The sequence below is a fragment of the Haemorhous mexicanus genome, chromosome 15, assembly GCF_027477595.1.
Source record: "Haemorhous mexicanus isolate bHaeMex1 chromosome 15, bHaeMex1.pri, whole genome shotgun sequence".
Lineage (NCBI taxonomy): Eukaryota > Metazoa > Chordata > Aves > Passeriformes > Fringillidae > Haemorhous > Haemorhous mexicanus.
In genome coordinates this window covers 4867657-4890229 of record NC_082355.1, presented here as the reverse complement: position 1 = coordinate 4890229, position 22573 = coordinate 4867657, and the positions used below count along the sequence as shown (strand labels likewise).

The 22573-nt window shown below is 44.9% G+C and overlaps 1 protein-coding gene across 8 annotated transcripts in view; it reads left to right on the top strand.

Moving 5' to 3' along the window:
* The window catches only part of SGCD (sarcoglycan delta), a 316880-nt gene that overhangs the window by 278669 nt on the left and 15638 nt on the right, over positions 1 to 22573 (top strand). For all 8 annotated transcript variants that reach the window (XM_059859830.1, XM_059859823.1, XM_059859824.1 and 5 more), the window contains one exon: positions 20866 to 20989. In XM_059859830.1, coding sequence (XP_059715813.1) covers positions 20866 to 20989 — 124 coding nt within the window. The remainder of the gene's footprint in view (positions 1 to 20865; positions 20990 to 22573) is intronic.

Genomic DNA, 22573 nt, shown 5'->3' with positions numbered 1-22573 from the left:
TCCCTGCTAAGGCTTCACCTGTGAGCCTGTGAGCTGTCTGCAGGCAGAGCTCCCTGTTCCCACTGTGCTGAGCCCAGCACAGGAGCCACAGCTGGGATTTCACCTGCTGAACTGCAGCAGTGCCCAGCCAGCTTCCTGAGAATGAGGCATTTAACACAGACTTCTCATTAACCTGGTACAAAACAGGGAAGGGCAGTTCAGACACTTCACTGCCCAAGTGAGGAGTTCCTCAGGGTTTTGTTTGCTGCTGCCCTTTGCTGGTAGCAGAGGGTTTGGCTGGGCCACAGCAATAATGTTTATTAGTTTGAGTGAGGCACTTGGAGCTACAGAAATCCCCTGTGAATGAAAAGGACATTTTTACAAATACACTAATTGTACTTTAGGCAGTAGTCAGGAATCAATAGCTGCTGCATAACCTTATTAAAGAGAAGGGAAATATGTGTCCACAACTGCAGTGGGGTCCTCCCTTTTGAAAGCAGTATTTTGTATCTGCTTATTAAGAGAAATGACAAATGTTCACCATGCCTGCAGAATCTTTATTCTGAATTTGTTTCATGTGGAATAGCATTGCTTTCTTTAGGCCAAACAGGAGTAGCTATGTCCTTTCATCATGAATTGATTTTATCTTTTTCATGTGTGGTGACTGCCACTGCTCTGCTTCTCTTGTGCATTCTGCAGTATGGATTTATCCCCTGGGTTATTGGGGCACCTCTGGATGTCTTGAATTGTAATAATTTCTGGCCAAATAGCATTGCTGAGTTCACACTGAAGGAATGTCACTGCCAGCTCTGGAGTGCTGTTTGGAATCAGCATGTGGCTCATGAGAATCCCTTCCTAAAAATGACCAGCAGCCAAACCTGGCCATTCTTTGCACAGTCCATAGTTGCTCCCCTGGTCTCTACTTCATCTGGAGTGATAAGAATACATTATCAGGGTGTGAGCAGCAGCTCTGGGCTGCCCTGCCTTTCCTGGGCTCAGCAGTGTTGCCTGGAGGAGGTCGCTGACCCCTCTGGCACCTTGTGTCCTGTGGAGGGAGGAGATGGAAATGCAGAAGCTCCTTTGTGCTGCCAGGTGGGTCCTTTTTCTCATCTCCAGATTTCACAGCCTCATTTCCAGGTTCTGCTGACAGCTCTGAGGCTGGCAGTCCCTGCTCTGCTTCCCAGCTGAAGTGGTGCTGGAGTGACTCACTGTGAAAAAGGAGCATTTTTGGGGCCATACTTGTGAAAGCACCATGTTAAAGGTGGAGCACTGGTTTGAAAGGCAACGTGGCAGCCACCATTTCATCTGTCCCAGAGCTATAAATACACACCCCAACACACACACACACAGAGCCTTGCTGGCAAGGAAAATAATGCCCTGTTTCCCTTCAGCTGCACAAGAACATCCTTGGATTGAAGAAGCCTTAAAAAAACCCTTCAAACCTTTTCCTTTGCATGATGCTGTGTGGCTTCAGGGCCATGTGGGAGATGAGGAAGCAGAAATGGGATTGCACCCCAGTAATAGCCCAAAAGCGGGTGAGTGGCCTCAGGAAAGCCTGAAAAACACAGAAATACCGTGCAGTTCTCCAGAGAGGAGGAGCAAAAACCCCAGGGTGGGGGCAGTAGGTGCAGAAGGAGAGGAGCTTTGTCCTGGCTTAGGCAAACAGGGATGGGTGTTGGGATCTTGGGACCCTCCTGGCAATTCTTCCTCCAGCTGAAACTCAGCTGCAGCTCTCTGTTCTCTGTTGAGGTGACCTCAGTTCATGAGTTATCTCCTGCCTTTTGCAAAACAAAAAGAAAAACACATTCTCTGCCTTCTTGCCTGGTTTCATGTCATTAAGGAAGGCTGGCTGAGGACATGTTATAAAGTGGCAAGAGGGAATCAAGCAGGAAGGTAAACTGAAAAACCCCAAACTTAGGCCATCAAGGATCATAAAAGAGGTTGTAAAGCAGAGAGGAAATGGTCTCCTGGTGAGCTGGAGAACAGCTGATAGGGCTGGATAATGAGGGGATGTGCTGCTCTAAGGAGATGTTCCCTGCCAGTGAACTCAGAGAAAATCTGCTTATATTTGATATAATAAGGGCAAAAAGCAAGACACAGAGTTTACACTGCTAGTGCTGAAGTGTGTGGCAGTGATAAAAATATTTCATGTCCTGTCCACTTCCTTAAGTATTAGCATTTTAAAAGACAGAGAAAGAAGTAAAGTAAAATGTCAATTTAGGGTTTTTTATTAAGGATTTGCTGTCTTAACTTTAATGAAGGAGTAATAAATATAAATGGATATTAATGGAAGGTTATTAAAGCTGTCTATTTTGATAGAAAATATGCAGTATCTTCTCCTGCAATGCCAGAGGTTAAAGATTATTATTGCTTCCTAAGGCTTCTGAAATTAAATTCTCTCTTATATGACCCAAAAGGTATGATTGAAAATGTGTGCATGTGAAATGGTTTGTAATAAATTCATATTGCAATAAAAATCTCTTTAGAAAAACAGGATATCTTACAAGAATCAACTGAGGAGCTCTGTCTAAAGAGGGAAGGTTTCTTATAAACTATTTTGGAAATTCAAATGCTGCCAGAAGGATCACCCAGAAAGCACACAGGAACTTGTGAACAGGTTCTGAGCTTTCTGCCAAAGGTTAAAACCCAGAGTGCCCTTGGTTAAAAACTGCCTTTAACAGGATCTTTTCTGGGTTATACACTTCTAATTAATTACAAATGACATTTCTGACAGAGCCTCTTAAGGTACAAAAATGAAGTCCTTCCTAAATGCTGTTTGCTTCTTTCTAAAGCCTCCAGACCTCTAAATACCAGATAATCAGTTCTTGTTCCCCTGGAGCAGAAGGGTCTGTGCTTGAAGCACAGTGGAAAAAGCCATTCCCAGCTGTTCAGTGCCAGGAGATTTGGGCAGTTCATCTCTGCTCCTCTCCAAATCCAAACCCGTGGGTGCAAATCCTACTGCAGGCTCTGGATTAATTCACTGGAGCTTTCTGAACTGCAGAAACTCTGGCAGTGTGGGGTAACCATTGTGGTGTTGGTGTTTCTGATGATAGGCTGAATTCTGCAGGCAGAGCCTTGCCTTTATTCAAAGAACAGCTCCCATGGAGCCACAAGGTAATGTTGGCCCTGCACAGCACGTTGTGTCCCTTGGTCAATGCTGCATCATTTCCTTCAGTATAAATAGATATTAATGGAAGGTTATTAAAGCTGCTCATTTTGATAGGAAGTATGCAGTACCTTCTCCTGCAATGCCAGAGGTTAAAGATTATTATTATTGCTTCCTAAGGTTTCTGGAATTAAATTCTCCCTCTAACAACTCCAAAGGTGTTACTGAAAATGTGTGCTTGCAGTCACACTGTGTGCAACCACACTGCACATGTTCCTGCAGGAGCTGCACATCTGGAATCAGGAACTGCACATGTGGAAACAACCCAGGTCCTGAATTCAGCCCTGGGACCTGGAAGCTGCTTTAGCCTGGGCCTTGGCCCATCTGTGCCCTGCATGCTTCCAAACATGCTCAGTTTTATCTGTGTGGGATCAATGTGATTCTACCAAGAAGAGAATATTTGGTTGTTTGCTTAGGCTCAGTTCCTCATCTCCACCACTGCCTAATCCTTTACAAAAAAACCCAGCAATGTCTTACTGAAAACATCAAGGGCAATACAGCTAAAGAGATGGAAAATGGAACACTAAATCTCTCCTAGTTCCTCTCCTGTTCTTCCCTGCTTAGCATGTGGCAAATTTTCTCTAACACCCACTAAATATGTTGATTTTATGGGTTCTCAGTTGAGCAGTAGGGCACCATTTAATCTCTCCATCCCTTGGCATTGTGCTGAACACTGAGAGGGGACCAAGCAATGAATTTGTCAGAAGGTTTTGCAGAGCTCTGAGGTGCACAGCGTTCAAACAACATCACACCAGGAGTCTAAATCTATGAGTCTAGGGGTTAGTTACAGATAGAAAGAATAAATCAAGCAATAAAGGATGCCTATGAAAAAAGGATGCTGCCTTTTAAATGAAGACACTTCAGAGTTCATCATAAACCTCTGACATATATTCAGTCACTTTGCTTGCTGTCACAGACTGAAATATATTTGAAGGTGCCTGCATATTTTATGCTGTAACCTCTGATAAACACATGCACATTTTCAATGATGTTGCATCAGACCTTGTGAGCTGATGTGACTTGAAAGGGGAATCACTGCCAGGGAAATGGGAGCTCTGCAGGCAGAGGTGCTCAGAGCCACATGAAGAGTGTTTCTGTGACTCACACACTCTGTCAAAATGTCCATGCAATACCAAAGAGAGTGTTGGTTTCATAGCCATCTCTTTGAGGAAGCTCTCCTCCAGCTGGATGCCAGTTCCCAGTTTCCCAGTGAAGCAAAGCACAATTCCCTCAGTGTCTGGCCAGGCTGTGGGAGGTTCCAGCACCAGCCAACCTGCCAGAGGGACTGTCCTGCAATAAACAACTCTACAGCAAAATAATTGCTGCCTTTGGTTTGAATTTCCAGGGGGAAAAAAACAAAGCTCAGTATAAACAAAAGCAACATCTGGCTGCACTTTTAAAGCAACGAAAAGCAAAATCAGCCTTCAGAAGCCAGACTGAAATTCCCATAATGGTTCTCTTGCTTCTCACATGGAGATTATGGCTCTCCTGAAAGAACAACTGCACGACTTGTGCAGGGCCAATACTTAAAATTGACCATCCCTTAATTTTTTAGTGTCTGTCAGGAATTAATGGTGTGGCATTGATTTATGGAGCTATCCAGGCCACTTCTGCAGAGCTCCCTTCTTTTCAGAGTTAAGTATTCTGGGAAGCTGCTGGCGTGTTTGTTATCCATCAGGACCCGTCAGCCACTCTCCATATGGTTTGCTGCAGTCAGAAAAATGCAAAATTCCTCTTAAAAGTGTCATTTTCTACAGTTCAAGAAGTGCACTTTCTGAGAGATGGATTAACAGTAAAGCAGAGGATGCAATAATTATTATTAGTCTGTATTTCAAGAAGTAACTGAAGATGTTTGAGCACCTGAGAGATTAATATTTTTAATCCTTGATTTTTTCCAAGTAGGATTGTCCATACTGTATAAATTATCAAGGGGTTACAAGCTGGTAATTTTTAAAAAATAATTGGACATTTCTGGCATTTTCTACAAACTAGAAAAAGAAACATAGAGGAACCAAATGCAGAAAAAATAAAATAGCTGATGCTTTAAGTGCTTGTGGTCAGTATAAGAATGTGCAGAGTTGGCAAATCTGACTCAGCTACTTGAAAAATGATGGGATCTACTTTCAGTGAAAGGCTGAGGCATGGAGAAGAGACTGGGATGATCAATTATCCCATGAGAACAGTGCAGTGTCTCCCTGTGGCATGCCACCAAACTTCTCATAAAAAAACCATGTAATCTTGGCTTCAAAACATGTCAGCATTACCCTGCTTTTCTAACAGATCTATGCAAATATGTGTGAGTGCTGTATGTAGTGAGGGAGAAGTGATGCCTTGGACTTGTTGCTTTATGGGCTTATCTGTCTTCTGTTGGCATTGAAGTTGACATGATGCCAAACTCAGAAGAGCTTAAATATGTAAATTGGAGAGTTTGGAGAGTGTACAAAGTGTATGGATGGGTAGAGTTGGTGTTGCTTCCCTTCTGAGTAATTACTGATTTATCTTGGTTGACAGAAGAGGTATTTTCCATTCCAAACCTGAATATACTCACAGAGAGGGTGAAGCTGTGTATTTGTGAGGGTTATAACTTGGAGGGAGGGATCTGTTGGCCATGCTGGATTTGCCCCTGTGTGATTTCCCTTCTGCTGTGATGTGTGGGGCCCTGGGGAGCTGAGGAAGCTGTGAGGATGGACAGGCAGTGCCCCCAGCACCTGTGTGCTGAGCAGGTCCCTCAGAACTGTCATTAGCACAGCTCAGCTTTTCCTGCTCTGCCCTCAGCCAGTACAAACATTCCTGAGCTGCTTTTGTACCTGCTCAGACATCCAGCACGTGCCTGTGCTTCTCCTGAAACTCTACCATTCCTTCTATTGAAAAAGGAGAGTTTAGAGCTGTTTGAGCTCTGTTTGTGCTGTTAATTCACAGCACAGGGAAGGTAGGAGCTGGGTGCTGCAGCTGCAGGGCAGTCTGTGTTCCTCTCCCTGGATCCACGTGGAGTGGGATGCCAGAGGTGCCCCATTCCCACACCAAACTCCCTGACAGCCCTCAGTGCACAATGCAGGATGGTACAGAAAGAGCCAGGCTGGCTCTGGCACTGAGCAGGGACAGCCCTGCTGCCCTGCAGCTTTGGATGGTTCAGCCTCTCATGTATCTTGTTCCAGGTGGAAATATTCCCCATGGGTCAGCTGTGCCTGCTGCTCTGCTCCTCAGCAGTCAGTGCTCTCAGCACAAGCCTGACAGACCCCACTGGTGGCTCTGACATCTCCAGCAGCAGAAGGCACTGGTAAAATTGCCTCAGAAGAGCTCACGGTCTCATTTGCCAAGCCTAGTGCCTAAAGTGTAGCCTAGTTCACTCTCTCAGTGGAAAGCAAATAGAAAAATCATTTTCACAGTGCCCAGCAATGTTTATCTTCCAGGTTGGCTGGCCTGCAGTGACATTAGTGTCCCCAGAGCCTCTGAACTTAATGATTTCCAGTTGCTGCTTGCCTGCTTGAAGCAATCCTAGTCCAGCCTCCACTGTGTTCCTCCTGCCAGTCACTATGGGAACAGCAATCAAAGCTCATTTATGGCTCTGTGGATGTCCAAGGTCACGGAGCACAGGTCTGGTGGGAACAATTAAAACAGACCTGTCCAGTTGTATCTCTTTAAGCTCTCCCCACATTACACCTCTAACTAGAGCAGTAAAGTTAAAGCAGCATGACTGGCAGGATGTGGCTGCTTTTTAGAAGATATCCTTTACAGAGATAAAGACACTGGGGATGCTGTGGAAGTGTGCTGGGAGTGAAGTCAGTGTTGCTGGGTAAAACCTTTCCCAGGTTTCACTGCACCCCCATCCATGGGCAGAGCTGTGCCCAGCAGCCCTGGCAGGTGTTCACAGAATTCCCAGAATTCCCATAGAATGACAAGGTTGGAAGAGACCTTCAAGATCATCGAGTCCAACCCAGCCCCAACATCTCAACTAAACCATGGCACATCCAGGCTTTGTTAAACACACCCAGGGATGGTGACTCCACCACCTCCCCAGGCAGACCCTTCCAGAACTTTATCATTCTTTACATAAAAAAGTTTTTTCTAATATCCAACCTATATTTCCCTTGAGTTCCCACTTCAGCCACTGGAGCAGAGCTCAGCTCTCTGCAGCTCCTGCCTCATCCACCTCAGGAGCAGCTGGGCTGAGGAGGTTTGAATGAGCTCTTTTGGAGAGCAGGGGATGTTTTCTCTGGTTTGGGGGGTTTTATGGTTTCAGTGGTTTCACTCTGGGTACTCCATTACTGTCATCACCTATAAGCTAAAAATGGCAGATGTTCATTTTTAGGGTACAACAAATGTTGTTTTCTTGGGGACTTGCTCTATGGCAGAATACAGAGGGAAAAAAATGACTGCAAGAATAATTGGAGTAAGATGGAGGGAAGAGCTGCAGTGAACTTAATGTCTGAGGGGGAGAGAAGTAATTATTTGGGAATTTCCAGGTTTTGTAAGAGGCAGCTGTCTCTCTCTCTCTCCATTCCTGTTTCAGCCAGGGTTACTTTCTGTTGAGGGACCTGTGTGGTGGGACTCATGGGTTTTGTTGGGTCTGTGAGAACAAATATTCTTATTGGGTTTATAAGAGCAAATGTTCTTATTTCCTTGGGACCAGCAAGTGAGGAGAGGATTCCCTGTTCTGGAGCTGGAGATATTCACTCCCGGCTGCTGGGCCATGGGGGTGGAATGCTGTCACCAGGGGGGTGACAGGCCAGCCTTGGCGTGGAGCCCTTGCCAACCTGGAGGGTTGGCAGCTCTAAAAGGCAGAAATGAAGACATTCCTCACAGCCTTTCCCTCAAAGAACAGGAACACTCCAACATTTTGAGGAGCTGGGAAAGCTCCAGCTCCTGCCCTGCCTGGCTGGGTGGCTTTGGGTACTGACACAGAGGAAGGCCACAGCAGGAATTTTCACTGGGGAGATTTTAGAAGTGGTCATCACCCATAAAAAAATTATCCTCATTCCAGTTATCCTCTCTGCAGTTATCCTCTCGCTCCAGTTGCACTGGAGGAATCTGAACAGAGTTAAGTTCTTGCCTGTTTTATTTTTCCTCCTGTTTCCTACCAAGCAGACAATCAATAGTGTTAATGTGACTGCTGAGAGGTGCCATGAGTGTGCAGGCAATTCAGACAAAAAACAAGGCATTCCAGGAAAAAAAAATTATACCTTGCAGCTTTGATCTTTCTTGGTTTCTAAGACCATAAAAACCACCCATAATTCTTTTTTTTCTCTTGCAGTTTTTCTTTGTTGTTGTCGTTGTCATTATCATTCTCATTATTATTATTTTGTTTGGCTGTGCAAAGGGAGAATTAAGGTTGATTTTAAGGTCCAATTTCCTTTCTCTTGGTGTGTTCCCAAGGTAACTCTATTGAGTTCTTTTAAGGGCAGTGCTTGGGTGAGCTCTGTGCACCTGGGGGCATTCCCACCTCACAGGACCATCTGGTGAAGTTCCTTGTGCAGGTGATGGCTCAGGACTGTGCCTTGCAGCAGAGGGGGCATTCTGTGAGGAAGTTTTCCAGTGAGTTGGCTTGGATACTAGGAAAAATCAGCAGCAAAGACTTGCCTGTTTCAGTTTGCTGTGTTGGGGAGAATTCTTCCTCCTGGGCTGCGCTGAGCCATCCCCACCAGGCTGCAGGGAGCCCAGGGACCACTGGATGTGGTCACAGAGGCACTTAATCTCAGGGCTGGAAATGGAATCCCAGCTTCAGCCACAAAGCCAGTTCTCCTACCCGGCTGCCTTTTTAAAATCAAAATAAAATAGTACAAAATGAATTGAAAATCACAGCCAAAAACCTATTACAGGAAGGGGTTATGCCACTGAGTGGTACAGCAGCTTTTCTGACATCAGTTCTTTTTTGGTTTTTAATCTATTTCACTTCACCTCCATTTGACCTCTTCCATTAGCAACTGGAATTGTCTTTGTTACCTGCTAAAGAGACATCCAGGGGAGGTTGTTACAGTCAAAAGGCAGACTTGGCCAAGGAAGGATGGAAGGAACCTTGCAAGAGTCAAGAAATGTTGAGCATAATCTCATTTTGCTGTGGTTGGCCCAAGGAGCAAGAGAAGAGGTTTCAGTGCCTTAAAGTGAACAAGGCCAACAACTTAGAGCAGCAGCACCTTGGAACATACCAGCCAGCAAAGGGAGAGGCAAAGAAAGGAAGCAGAGCTCCTTGAGACACACCTGTGAGCAGCAGGGGTGCACAGCTCCCAGTGCCCAGCAGGTGAAGCAGGACAGGGATTTCCCTCCCCCAGGAAGAGGTGGGTTCATGCCAGTAGGGCCAGCCCCCAGCAAAGGGGGAATTGCCACCACCAGGCTCAATAGTCTCTCTTGCAGTTCAGAAGAATATTGTCTGGCACATCTGCCCTGAAGGATTGCCAAGCCTTACCTCTGAATGCATGTTTTACTCAGGAGTGATTATGTGCAAGAGACAAGTAGAAAACAGTTTTGGTTTTAGCTGAAAATAAATTGATGCTAAGAATTTGCAAAACATTCTCGTCCCTAAATTAAAGTAGTCCCTTTGGAGACATCTCTATATTCTCATTTTCAGCAAGTTGGGCTTTTCTTTTTCCTGATCTTTTTATCTCTCTGCTCCTTTCCTCCCTCCACCCTCCCACACAATTCCTTTATTTTCTTCTCTTCACCATTTCCAAACCTATTTCCTTTTGCATATTTGAAAGCAAGAAATTAGTTGGAAATCTCAAAGAGCTGTAAGATTTTCTGTTCTACACCATCAAAGAGCTTTGAACCTGAATTGTTCAAATACTCCTCATCCCTCCCACTGCCCTTCCAAACTCCTGTGTGCCAAAAAGATCACCAGGAGGAGCCCTGGCCTCTCTGTCCATGGTGGCCTGGCCCATTCCTTGGCTTTATTTTAGAGTTCCTCCCAAAGCACAGCTGTGAACAAGTGATCTGGAGGGGAAAACATCTCCCCAGCTGTGAGCAGGAGCCCAGCACTTTGGAAGAGAGGATGGTGCAGTGTTGTTGCATGATAATGGGCTGGATTTGAGGAGTCTGGATCATTCCTGTGCCCTTGCACATGCAGACATGGAACCACATTGCTGGTGTGACTTGTGACTGTGAAAGAGGCCACAACCTTGGCATATGCATCCCTTTACATTTACAATTTAGGCACATTTACAATTTTTTTAAAGTAAACTGGGAACAGAAAATGGTATATCTTTGCATAAAAGTGAAAAGTAACTGAAAACCTGTTCTATGCTCTATATAACTCTGATCAGAGGGGAAGAGATGACTGCAGATTTGTGGTCGACAGCCTTCAGAAAAGGTTCAACAGAGTGTGAAAATTGACATTTAGCAAATAGCAATTCAGCCTTCATTTTTAGTGGAGCTGCTTGAAATAAATGGCAGGTTTTAAACAAAATGTTTGTTATATTGGATGTTGCTTGTCTCATTACTGCAGTTAATTAAAAGGGGGGACAATAAGTCAAAGCCAGAGTCAATAAGTTTGTTAATAAAGATTTAATTTGGTGGAATCATTATAAATTGACTGTACAATGAATGGATATGCCACGGGAATGTGAGTGTCTGCAGGTCCATGAATGGGTTTCAGAAATACCCATCAGGTTGTAGCCAATTTGTCATGCTAAATAAGCTCTTCAAATCCACTTAGGCAAGTGTGTACATGTTTCCAAAGGGTATCACCACTGAGTAGATGATGCACAAAGACACACCTTTTTCTTTTTTTTCCAGCAGTTTTTTTTTATTCTGCCATTCCAAATCCTATTTAGCTTTGTTATCTCTGTATTTCTCATTGTAAGTGATTTACTATTAATGCCAGTCTTTTTAGAAGGAATAGAATAAATCAACAGAGAGGAGAAAGAGTAAATCATCCCTGCAGTGAGTGCTGGAGGCTGAACCTGAGCACTATCCATGTGAGATTTTAATCCCCCTGACCCTTTTCCTTTATTGCTGACCAAACAGCAGGTGAAAACCCCATGGGCAGACAAACTTCAAAAGTAATTTTAAAATGAAAATCCAGATCGACATCTCTTCCTCAAGCAGTTCTGATGCAGGAGACTGCATGCAAAGGCTGATGCTCATGACTGCAATATTTGCATAGGGCTGCACCCCTGCCAGTAATCCTCTCATTGGAGTGTGGGTTATCACAGGAAAGCAATTTCTCTGGCAGGGATGGCGTGCTGGTCTGCCCTGCAGGATTTTTCAACACTCTGAAAAACAGGAGAATAGGATAAAGCATTTGCATCATGCTGCCTTCTTTCAGAGTAAAGCAGAAGAGCAAATCATGAAAGTAGCAGAGACTGGGCCAAATTTCATCCAGCTACTGACTGCACATGACAGTCACCCCAAATCTGGGCACCTTGTCCTGTGTATATGAACAGATACAAATTCTTCATCCAGCACGTTATACCTCACTCAAATATCCCTATTTAATTGTGTTTCATCATTTTAGCCTAACTCAGGTGGCTTTGTCCTCTTGCCACCATCCAGCAGCCTGTATAAACTTCAGGAAAAAGCTGACTGAAGCCTGCACTGTTCCTTCTGGTTCAGCATCAGGGTCCCTGTGCCAGTGGCTCAGGGTTGCTGTGAAATGTGGCCCTACAGCCCTCCTCTGTGCTGTGTTCATCTCCTCTGTGTCCCTGAGGGCAGCACTTTGTGAGACATTGGGTAGCAAAAGGTGTCAGTGGCCCTGAGGAGGAACCACAACATTTGGTTTCTGTTTCTTTTTCTCCATCAAGCTAATACCCAATCTTAGCAGCTTCTTCTGCAATTCTGCTTGAAAGGGTTCCTTCCAATTTATGCCTTTTAATTAGAAGCTTTCAACCTGTAATTAGAAACTTACACCAGCCCAACCTTTGTTTCTGAAAAAATGCATTTGTGGTTTAGGCAATTATGGTAATATGAAAAGTAATTATTTCTCTCCGTGTGTGAAATGATCCTGGTCGTTAGTGCAGCCAACAGGAGGAGGAATTTATTTTCTTTCCATTTGTTTTCATTTATTGCAAGAAGTTACATAATGAGCAAAATGAATGGGAGGTTTAGGTAGATGAGGCATGTGCAGCTCTGGTTTGGGGAGTGCAGGGAGGCTGTGGGCAGTGGGATCAGAGGCACAGCCACACTGCAGTGCCAAACCCCCTGGTTACCACACACAGGTTAGCCATGAAGAAATGTCCAGACTGTTATTTCAGCAGTTTTAACCTGGGCTTTGTAAATGTTCAAGGAGCTGTGGTCAGGTGTTTGTGATAAAAATAATTATGGGCTCTTAGGTGCCAGCCAGTGGCAGCAGCAGCACTGTGCCTTGGTTGGAGCTCAGCTTTCTTGTGATCCTGTCATTTTTTGTCCCAATTCTGACTGTTCCCACCACTCAGCACACAGATGGCTCTGGCTGTCCCAGCTTGTCAGTTAGGGCTGGAAGCTGGACCAGCCCAGGTGAGGAGAGGGATGTTGCAGTCATCTCTACACTTAAAATAGGAATCATTATTTTTACCTCTCTGAATCCCTTCTCTGTCTGCTTAAATACATCATCTTTTTAAACCACATCTGTATTTACCACACATCGTGTTCAACTATCTCCCAATTTCTATGATAATTTCTCTCCTTGATTTATAAGCAACAGAATTTTTTAATTATCCAGATGATTTTAATTTTCTCAGCCATACCTCCACTTCACTGAACATTAATCTTGCACTTTTTTCTTAGACAATCTCTGCCCTTCACCACTTCTCCAGTTCATAATGAAGCTAGATCTCAGTAGTATTACACAGTCATTTTTCTCCCTAGATTAATTTGATATCATCTGCTTCATCTCAGGTTTTGTCTTCTAAATACTATATTTGGCTTCTGGTAAACGATTCCAGGAATTACTTTAAATGTAAAACCAAAACCAAAACTACCCTAAGACGTTTGAGACAACTTTACATAATTACCTTGCCCTCAGCAATTCCTGTGCTGTAGCATGGTAGGCAATCACAAGGAATTTACAGTTGTATTTTGACTGCTCCATGTTTTCTTAGTTTTGCTGCTTTTTAGTGCCCTGAATCAGCCTCAGCTAGTGCAAAGTGTACTGGAAGACTGCAGCAGGGGATTTGCAGTGTGGTGGGAGGAACCATATGTTCAAATCTCTTCTCTTGCTGAGGAATGGCATTTTTTTGGAGGGAGAATGAAAGCTGGTTCTCACCTGCTTGGTTCTGCAAGACAATACCCTCCCTACAAACTCCTCTGATTACTCATTTGTCTGGACCCTCTCAATTCTTCTTTCAATTTAGCTGAGCATCTTCCTGATGCTGGCTTTGCCCTGCTCTGTGATGGTTTCACTGCTGTTAGCCCTTTTCACAGAGTTGTGGTCTCTGAAGAGATAATAAGATATGTCCATTACATGGTCAGAAGAATATTGTTTTAGCATCAGCTCTCTTCAGGAAAATTTCACTAAACACAGGACCCATAACTCCAGCTGGGTGAAAAATACATAAACTGGTCCATTGGGCTCTGAGATGCAGTAACCAACACCAGCAGCAGATTTGTTACACTGCTGGTGATGAAGCATTCCTTGAAGCTGTAAGAGCTCTATTTAAAAAAGAAAAAAGAAAAGTTGTAAACACAAGGTTCCTTATCCAAGGAAACAGTAAAGCTTACAAAGTTAGCACAAGGGTAATTTTCAACTCCTTTTTATCTTTCTCTTGACTCAGCTTTGTACAAAATCTCTTCAGCATCTGTGTTGCCCAAACACAGATGAGAAAATGTGTTGCACCCCCTGCCATTTGAAGCAGACTTATCTCTAACTCAATTAGAAAGCTGTAATTTCCAATAAAGCATCATTAGACCTCTGCACCTGTCAGGTCCCTGACAGATTTAGGTGGGCTTTGCTTGGGAATTACCTGTGGTTTGTGGAGATAGCTAAAATAATTTTCATTTGCTGTTCAGTGTATTACATTATAAATTGCATAAGGTTTTGGACCTGAAGCCATAACAATCTCTTTCAGATTATGGCTGCACTGGAATTGTCACTCATTAGATTTGCAGCATAAGCAGTGGAAACTGTGGTGATGCACACTGTCAGACTAACTAGTATTTACAGTGATAGGCAGGATTTACAATTGGATGACATGATAATAATATATCCTTGTTTACTTCTCTAATTAATGTTTCTAAAGAAAATACCCTGGAAACGTTCCATAAGCAAGATTTATTTCTGTTGATTGAGACTGTAATCAGATGTCCCTATTCAAACAGTAATTGGTGTGCTTCATTAACATGTAATTGAAAACAAGATTTATGTCAATGCTAGGCAATAAATAACAGGGATACATATTTCCTTATTAGTGATGATCTCTTCTGCAAGCTCTCAGTGTGCTTGCTGCTTTTGTATTGTGCCACTTAGGTCATATTTTGTCAAAATCGTGGTGTCTCAGGAAAAGACACTGTGCATTTAAAATCCTTTGGATTTTAACCTCTGGCTCTGATGTACCAAGGCCAGCTCCCTTTTTGTCTCTTTCCTGCTTTATATTAGACTCGCTGTTCTTGCCATATTTTAGCCTATGCCTTTCCCATGAAATGGCAATATCAGTGGGAAGGAATTCTAGGGATGAAGGGGACAGCTCAGGGCAGAGACAAACTTTGCTTGAACTTATTTTCAGTTGAAAGTGAGTTGAGGTTTTCAGTTGAGGTTTCAGTTGAGGTTTTTGCCAGGTTAGTCAAGGCTCAACCTGTTGCTCCTCCTTCACTTTTCTGTTCCAATACAAGTAAAGACAATTAAAAATAATTAAAAAAACATTTCTAGGCATTCTAAAAATAGAAACTAAGCATGGCTTCTTTGCAATTCAGTAAAACCTAATTAGCTTCCTGTTAATGGGGAGAAAAGCACTGTGTTTTGTTCTAGGAGTTGACATATATGAGACAACACCCAAATAATGAAGTCAGAAGTGTCAGTCGCTGGGAATGGGTGATCCCATTGATTTCATTGAAACAAGGGAGTTAAAACTGAAAACAAATTTCAGTTGAAGAAGCTGGTTCATTACCAGCAAATTAATGGAGCTCCATGTTTACTTGCTGACATAATTTACCAATTGTATGAGATAGAAGCAGGCACGGTGCTAACATTGGCTAATTTTATGCTCAACGTGAATCTTATGGCTGGTCAGATGGATACCATAAAAAATAATTAGAGTCATTAGAGGTAATGGGCTACAGCTGCAGTAATACATGCTCTATTCTCAGTCCAGAGGTTTCTAAGTAAAATTAAATTAGCTCCTGTTACCACACTGCTGCATCATATGCTCCTCACCTCCTGTGCATGAACTTCTCTTCCCATTTCCATGCTGCAAGCAGCATTTCTGCCCCACACAGAAAAAGCCCCTTGTGGGGACAAGGAATTTTGAAGCTTGAGGCCATTCCTAGTTAAAAAAAAAAAAAAAAGGAAAAAAGAAAAAAAATAGATAAAAAATGAGAACAATTACAAAGTGGCAGCAGAAGGTCCTCAGCTCACATGAAGTCCTTTCACATGTTGAGGATCATCCCTCTCCTCTGCTGTAGCCTTTGGTGAAAGCCACAGATTGCAAGTCATGTTTGCATCAGTGCTGGACCTGGGCAAATTTCCCCCCTGAACAATTTACATTAAATGTAACTTTTTAACAGAATTATGCTCACTGTGTTGGAAGCACATCAGCAGCCTCCAGCTTCAGGTGATGCTGCCTGCACATCTTTAATACCCTCTTTTTGCCAAAATTCAAAAGGCTGTTCATAAGAGTAAGGAAAACGCTGCATTGTCCTGGAGGGGCTGAGGGGAGGGACAAGAAGGAAATAGATTCCATGGTGCTGAGGTGATTAATGTGGCTGTTTATGATGAAGGAAATGAAAACTAGAAATCTGGGTAAGTAATGATCTTTCCAAGTGAATGACTTTCTCTGGAACCACAGTACAAACTCATGTGCTGATTTCCTTTAAATTACTGGTGAAGTTCCCAAAGCAAAGCAGGGATGACACTGAAATTTTTTTTCTCCCTTGCTGATTTTCAGGAGCACAGAGTTCCCATCGATTTCCAGGGGTTCACTGTGAGATGCCCACATGCCATCACCTCTCTTTAAAACAGGAGGTACTTTGGTGGTAGGATGGAGTGGAAGGGCTTAAGAGGCACATTTAGCACTGCCCATTAAGGGTGGTGAGCTGGAGCTGAGTGTGCTCAGGGGGAGGAACAGGACTGGCACTATTTTTGATGAAGGTACAAGCCCAGCAGTGCAGCTTGGGAAGGATCAGTTATCCACGTGCCAGCCACGTATCCCTGGCCATGGTGACTTCCCTGGCCTCAGTTATTGCAGTATATAAAGGCTTCACAACTGCTAATATATTTATCTTCCCATCCTCCCCATGGAGTTGGGAAGTGCTATTACCTCTGTTGCAGAACTAAGAACTGAGATTAAGGGTCAGATTTGTTATGGCATTTAGGTGCTCAATGGGATTTTCAAAAGTAGCTAACACCCGTTGTAATAAGTGGAACTTGGGAACTTGGGTAGTTCTGAAAATCCTGTTACTTGTGTCTTTTTTTTTTTTAATTTTGGACTTATATGAAACCTTGGGATCCAGAGGAGTAGTTCCCAAGTTGTGGGGAGTCACCCAGACAGGAGAATGTCTCCTCATCCACCTCCCAGGAAGACTGCAGGTGGGACAGAAGCAATTTCCTGGCAGTGGCTTATCTCAGTGCTGAATTCAGCAAGCTGTAACTGTGCACAGCATTGCATTTACCCTTCTTGCCCAGCTCTGGGAGAGAGGTCAAAATCCAGTCCTGCAAATACTGGAGCAAAAATAAGCAGCACCCATGGTCAATAAAAAGGGCTTATGTGCCAATTGCTGGGATGGAAAATTCAAGAGCAGGAGCAAATAATGAAACAATCTATATTCATGCAGCCACCTTTCCAGCCTGCTGCTCTAAGTACAGGCTTACACCTCACCAGGAGATGGGAATCCCACTAAAAGCTCTGGAGTATCACACTGGAAAACAAATGTTGATTTTGAATGAATTATCTGTTCATCTCTAAATCATTTTCTTTCATTATTAGTCTCCAAATTGGTTCTGCTCTGGAAGGCAGAATTAGGTTTAAAAGCAGAGCGTCTCTTAAACGCCTGCTTCAAATGAAAGTGTTCAGTAAACATTGCTCAAACCCCCAGAGCATAAACTCCCCAACTGCTCTCTCTGGCTTTGCATAGATTTTTCAGCTCCTGGTTTATGGTCAGGTGGCTCAGGGATTCATTCAGGATATCAGAAAATCACCAAATGAAATCCCTTACAAACATATGCCCCTTAAATACCAAGGAAACGATTTTTAAGACCTTCCTGTCCTCCTTTACAGCAGCATAAACTGGGACAAGAGTCCCAAAAAGATGGATTTACAGCAATATGGAACATGGAGGAGAGAGAAGAGTCAGGCTCCAAGCCACAGCACAAGCACAAAGCCATGTGGGCTGCAGACCAAGGTTTTCATGATTGACAGAGCTGCACTTTGCTGTCCTGGTATTTTCAAGCATTTCTGTAGTTTTAAGGTTCTAAAGAGATCCCTGGGCTTTAAACTTGTATTTTCAGTGTTAAAGGGTTGGGTTTGGGTTGAATCAGTGTGAATCAGGATTGCAGCTGCCTGAGGCTGTGATTTGGGATGGTGGGATGGGGCTCAGTGAGGAGGGTGGTGGAGCAGCAGCAGAGCCTGTCCCACGTCACACCAAGGGCTGTTGGGAGGGTCCTCTGTGCCTCCATGAGGAAAGAAGCTCTGCATGGATTAGAATGCATCCAAAAATCACATGGTTTTCAACAGTGTTTGCAAGATGTTGTTACTCCACTTCTGCAGGTGGAGAAGGGAGAATAACTCTGTCACATTGTTAGATGTGAAAGAGAGTAAACTTTGGGCCAGTGTTGTGTAGGACACTCCAGATCACTGGTAGTTCATTCAAAGCTTGAATTTTAACTCAGTTGGCTGTTCAGGGGACCTGTGTGCACCAGATGTGCAGGAAGCTCCTCTGCTGATCCTCCACAGATTTCCCAGCTCTCCTCTCTCTCCAGTGAAGGTGTGGGACTGGGAGGCTGCTCCTGCACAGAGCAGGAACTGAGGGCTGCTGCAAAGGAGGCAGTTTGCACTGTGGTGTCTGAACACTGTTTTGTACCTAGGAGATTTATTTCTCAGTGGATAGAAGAGCTAAGAGATTAACAGATGAACAAATATATCGAGACAGCCAGAACATCAAAGAAATTGGAGAGTCACTGAGATGGGAGAGCTGGAGAGTCACCAGGCTGTGTTCTTAGGAATTATTTTATCCTCAGATTACCTCAGCTGTCTTGGGCTTTGGGCACATCCTCTGAAATTGGACACATCCTCTGGTGAATTTAGCTACGTGATTTAAGATATAACTGGCCCAAGCTCTCTGCTGCTCCTCCTGAGGATCCAGCCTGTGGAGCAGAAGCACTGTGTGCCAGACCCTGCAGCACAGATCCTGGGGGCTTAGGACAAGCAGAGGGGCCTTTGTTTCTCAGGGCAAACACCAGCCTGGGAGCTACACCAAGGGTGAGAGTGTGCTGAACCCCTGGGCAGAAATCCAGGGAAAATACGAGTCAGACAGCTTTTTGTCCTCCATGCAAGCTGCCATTCAGACAGGAAAAAAAAAAAGTGAGTTGCAGCAGTCTTAACCTTAGGTTCCTCACACAGGAACCAGCTGAGGGGTGATACCAATGGAAGGAATCAGAAGAAGTTTACAGAAAAAGTGGCTTCCCTGCAGAAAACAAAAAGCAGCTCAGAGGAGTTGTGCAGAGGCTGCTAACCGTGAGACCATGCTCATTCCTTAGGCTGTGTATGCCTCAATTGCTCCCTGAAATTTAGATTTAGTTAAGTCAGCCAGGAAATCGTGGATAAGTTTGGGGTCTTGAGGGAAAGGTGTTCAAAAAGCAGCAATATGAAGACCCTGAAAAGAGGGGAAGTCGTAACTTGAAAAGTGCCACACAGAGGGAGCTGTGCCTGTGCTTTATTGAACTGTTGGCTGCAATAAATACAGCTGAATTCCCTCAGTCCCCCATAATGCTGTCTCAGTACCAGCAGGAGTCCATTTAAGAACACACTTACATGCACAAATGATTATATATATGGAGAGCAGAGAAAGAGCTGATGCAGGCAAAGCCTGAGAGGTGCCCAGGAGAGCTGGGGGTGGTGCTGGGCTGCCCCATGCTCAGCCTTGGTCAGTGCTGCCAGCCCAAAACTGGCAAAGCAGAGGAGCTTCTGCTCCAGCCCTCCCTCCTGCTTCCTCTGAGGACACCACAGCCTAGATCTTGTGACCCTACAGCAAATAAATGATGATGAAATCAACTAAGAGGATATTCCCAGAGGGGGAGAGTTGTTTTTTATAACCATTTGCAAGACAGAGAGTAATAAGAGACTGTATTATAAATAAGAAAGAGACAAGTGCAATAGAAGACCTGAAAATGGATGATGAACAGGGAAGACTGAACCTTGTGCTTCTGCTCTTTACAGCATTAACCCTGAAGGTAAAGGTCTGGCTGTGTTACAGGGCTGTAGCAGGGCTGTCAGGGGCCTCTGCAATGTATCCACATTTAGGAGGGGCTGAAGCTCTGCAGAGCACATGGTCATGCCTGGTGTGATGTGAGCCCAGGACTGGAAACCACAAACTTTGGGGTCTTTAGCCTGATTGCTTTCATTGATTTCCTTGTATCCTTAAACCCATCCAAACCTCACATTGTAGGAAGTCAGGAGAACTAATTTATTCCTGTTTGAACAGGGGTTTGAGGAAGAGAGACACCTGCACCCTCTGTGTAGGTGCTCAGCTTTGCTGATCTCCCCTGTTAGTACTGATTAGTGAGAAAGCTGAACCAGAAATAAGAGCAAGCTGACCTTGGGGGTGGCTTCACTGCCCCTTTTCTCTTGGCCCAGCATAGCAAAGCTGGCATGGCAGGAGCGTGGAGCCCACGGGCTGTGTCCCCCCTGTATGTTGCAGGCTAGTGCAGCACAGGACATGAGCAGGAGCCCACGAGCTGTGTGACCCTGTGTGTGTCAGGCTGGTGCAGCACAGCCTGAGCAACAGCCCACGGGCTGTGTCCCCCCATGTGTGTCAGGCTGGGGCAGCACAGCCTGAGCAGGAGCTGTCCCCCCGTGTGTGTCAGGCTGGTGCAGCACAGCCTGAGCAGGAGCTGTCCCCCCGTGTGTGTCAGGCTGGTGCAGCACAGCCTGAGCAGGAGCTGTCCCCCCGTGTGTGTCAGGCTGGTGCAGCACAGGACATGAGCAGGAGCTGTCCCCCCGTGTGTGTCAGGCTGGTGCAGCACAGCCTGAGCAGGAGCTGTCCCCCCGTGTGTGTCAGGCTGGTGCAGCACAGCCTGAGCAGGAGCTGTCCCCCCGTGTGTGTCAGGCTGGTGCAGCACAGCCTGAGCAGGAGCTGTCCTCCCGTGTGTGTCAGGCTGGAGCAGCACAGGACATGAGCAGGAGCTGTCCCCCCGTGTGTGTCAGGCTGGTGCAGCACAGGACATGAGCAGGAGCTGTCCCCCCGTGTGTGTCAGGCTGGTGCAGCACAGCCTGAGCAGGAGCTGTCCCCCCGTGTGTTGCAGGCTGGTGCAGCACAGCCTGAGCAGGAGCTGTCCCCCCGTGTGTTGCAGGCTGGTGCAGCACAGCCTGAGCAGGAGCTGTCCCCCCGTGTGTTGCAGGCTGGTGCAGCACAGCCTGAGCAGGAGCTGTCCCCCCCGTGTGTTGCAGGCTGGAGTCACCCACGCGCGCGCTGGTGATGGAGGCTCCCAAGGGCATCGAGATCAACGCCGAGGCCGGCAGCCTGAAGGCCACGTGCAGGACAGAGCTCAGGCTGGAATCCAAAGATGGAGAGGTGAGTGCAAAGCCCTGCAGCCAAGGTAGGGGTTCCCTGCAGAGCTGTGTGTCACCAGGCTGCTGTGTGGGAAAGCCTGGGGACAGTGGGCTCTCCTCACTTCATTGCTGCTCACCCTGATTGAACACATCCCATGCAAATCAGGCTCACTCCGTGGCAAAGGCTGATTCATTCTTTTTAAAGTGCATGGATAATAGCATCTGTTGTTCCAGCAGATTTATGCAGCTGTAAAATGCACACTGCTTCTAAATTCTTTGTTTCCTTGTCACTTTAAAACAAGATTTACTTGGCCAGCATAATTAAATCTTTTATCATATATTATTCTATAAGAGCTTAATTCACTGGTATTGATCTGAAAAGCTTTTGTGGCTGATGTTTCATTCTGGAACGAAAGGGAACGCTAGGAGACACAGGTTGTTGCACTGGAGAGACTTCCAAAAGGGAAGAGAGAGCAATTAAAGCTGATAACATGGAGCAAAAGTAAAGTAGGTGTTGAGTTCAGCCTGTTCTGGTGTCACAAAATCATGTGGGCACATGGTTTTGATGTTTTCTCATCCCCTCCTCCTGCCACAGCGATGGAAGACACCAAAGGATGAGGCTGAGGAGCTCCCAGTGGAGAAACCACTGAGACCCTTGTCAGGAGGAGCTGCCCATGGAAAACAAACCTCCAGGCAAGAGGGCTCCCACATAAGTTAAGATTTACCTATCGTAGTGTCAGGGGTAAAAAAATAGAAGGACTTTTTAATTGGAGTTTCTGTTATTTCTAAACATTTGCATTTTAAGACAGTCCAAACCTGGACCATGGGTGTTAAAAAAACCTCTGAAAAATACCAGAAAAATAAAACCTACCTAATACATTGAGATTGAAATCCAAGGCATTTCACAAGTTCAAGCAGTTGAAGTTTTGGTTTTAATACTAATTTGCTTTTTAATGCATAAATTGACTTGTATCTTTCAGGACATGAGATGGGTGGATACTAAACTGGGAGATTCTTACTGTCATTGCTGATATTCTTAGTCACCCTGTATTATTCTGGGGTTCAGGTTATTTTACTGTATTCTGGCTGATGGCAGAGCACTCCCCTGCAGCTGCCACATGTCTGAGAGCTGCAAACATGTTGTTTGCCTTATGTTGTTTTGTAAGGAGGAATTTAGGACTGTTAGAGCATTTGAGTTATTTTTAATATACACAAAAGTGTTACACATATACATAAAATATGCATAAAATATGCATAAAATATGCATAATATATACATAAAATATACATAAAAGTCAGTGCTGGGAGCCTGCAAGTGTAACTGGCAGTGGGATCACAGTGACAGATCCTGATGGAGGAGCAGGGTGGTTGGGTGGGTGTGAACCATCCATGCTCTCCATATGACAGTGGGGTGCCTCTGGTTGGGTCAATCCAAACCTGGGATTGGATTCCTGGAGGTGTCCCAGGAAGCTAAAAGCCAAGAAAACACGGTGGGAACATCAGCAGAAACAAACTGGAGGTCGTGGTAAAGGCAGAAAATGTGCCCACCCAGATTTGTATCAGACTTTCTCATCCTAAAACCCTTCCCTACCCAGTTTTTGCAGCAG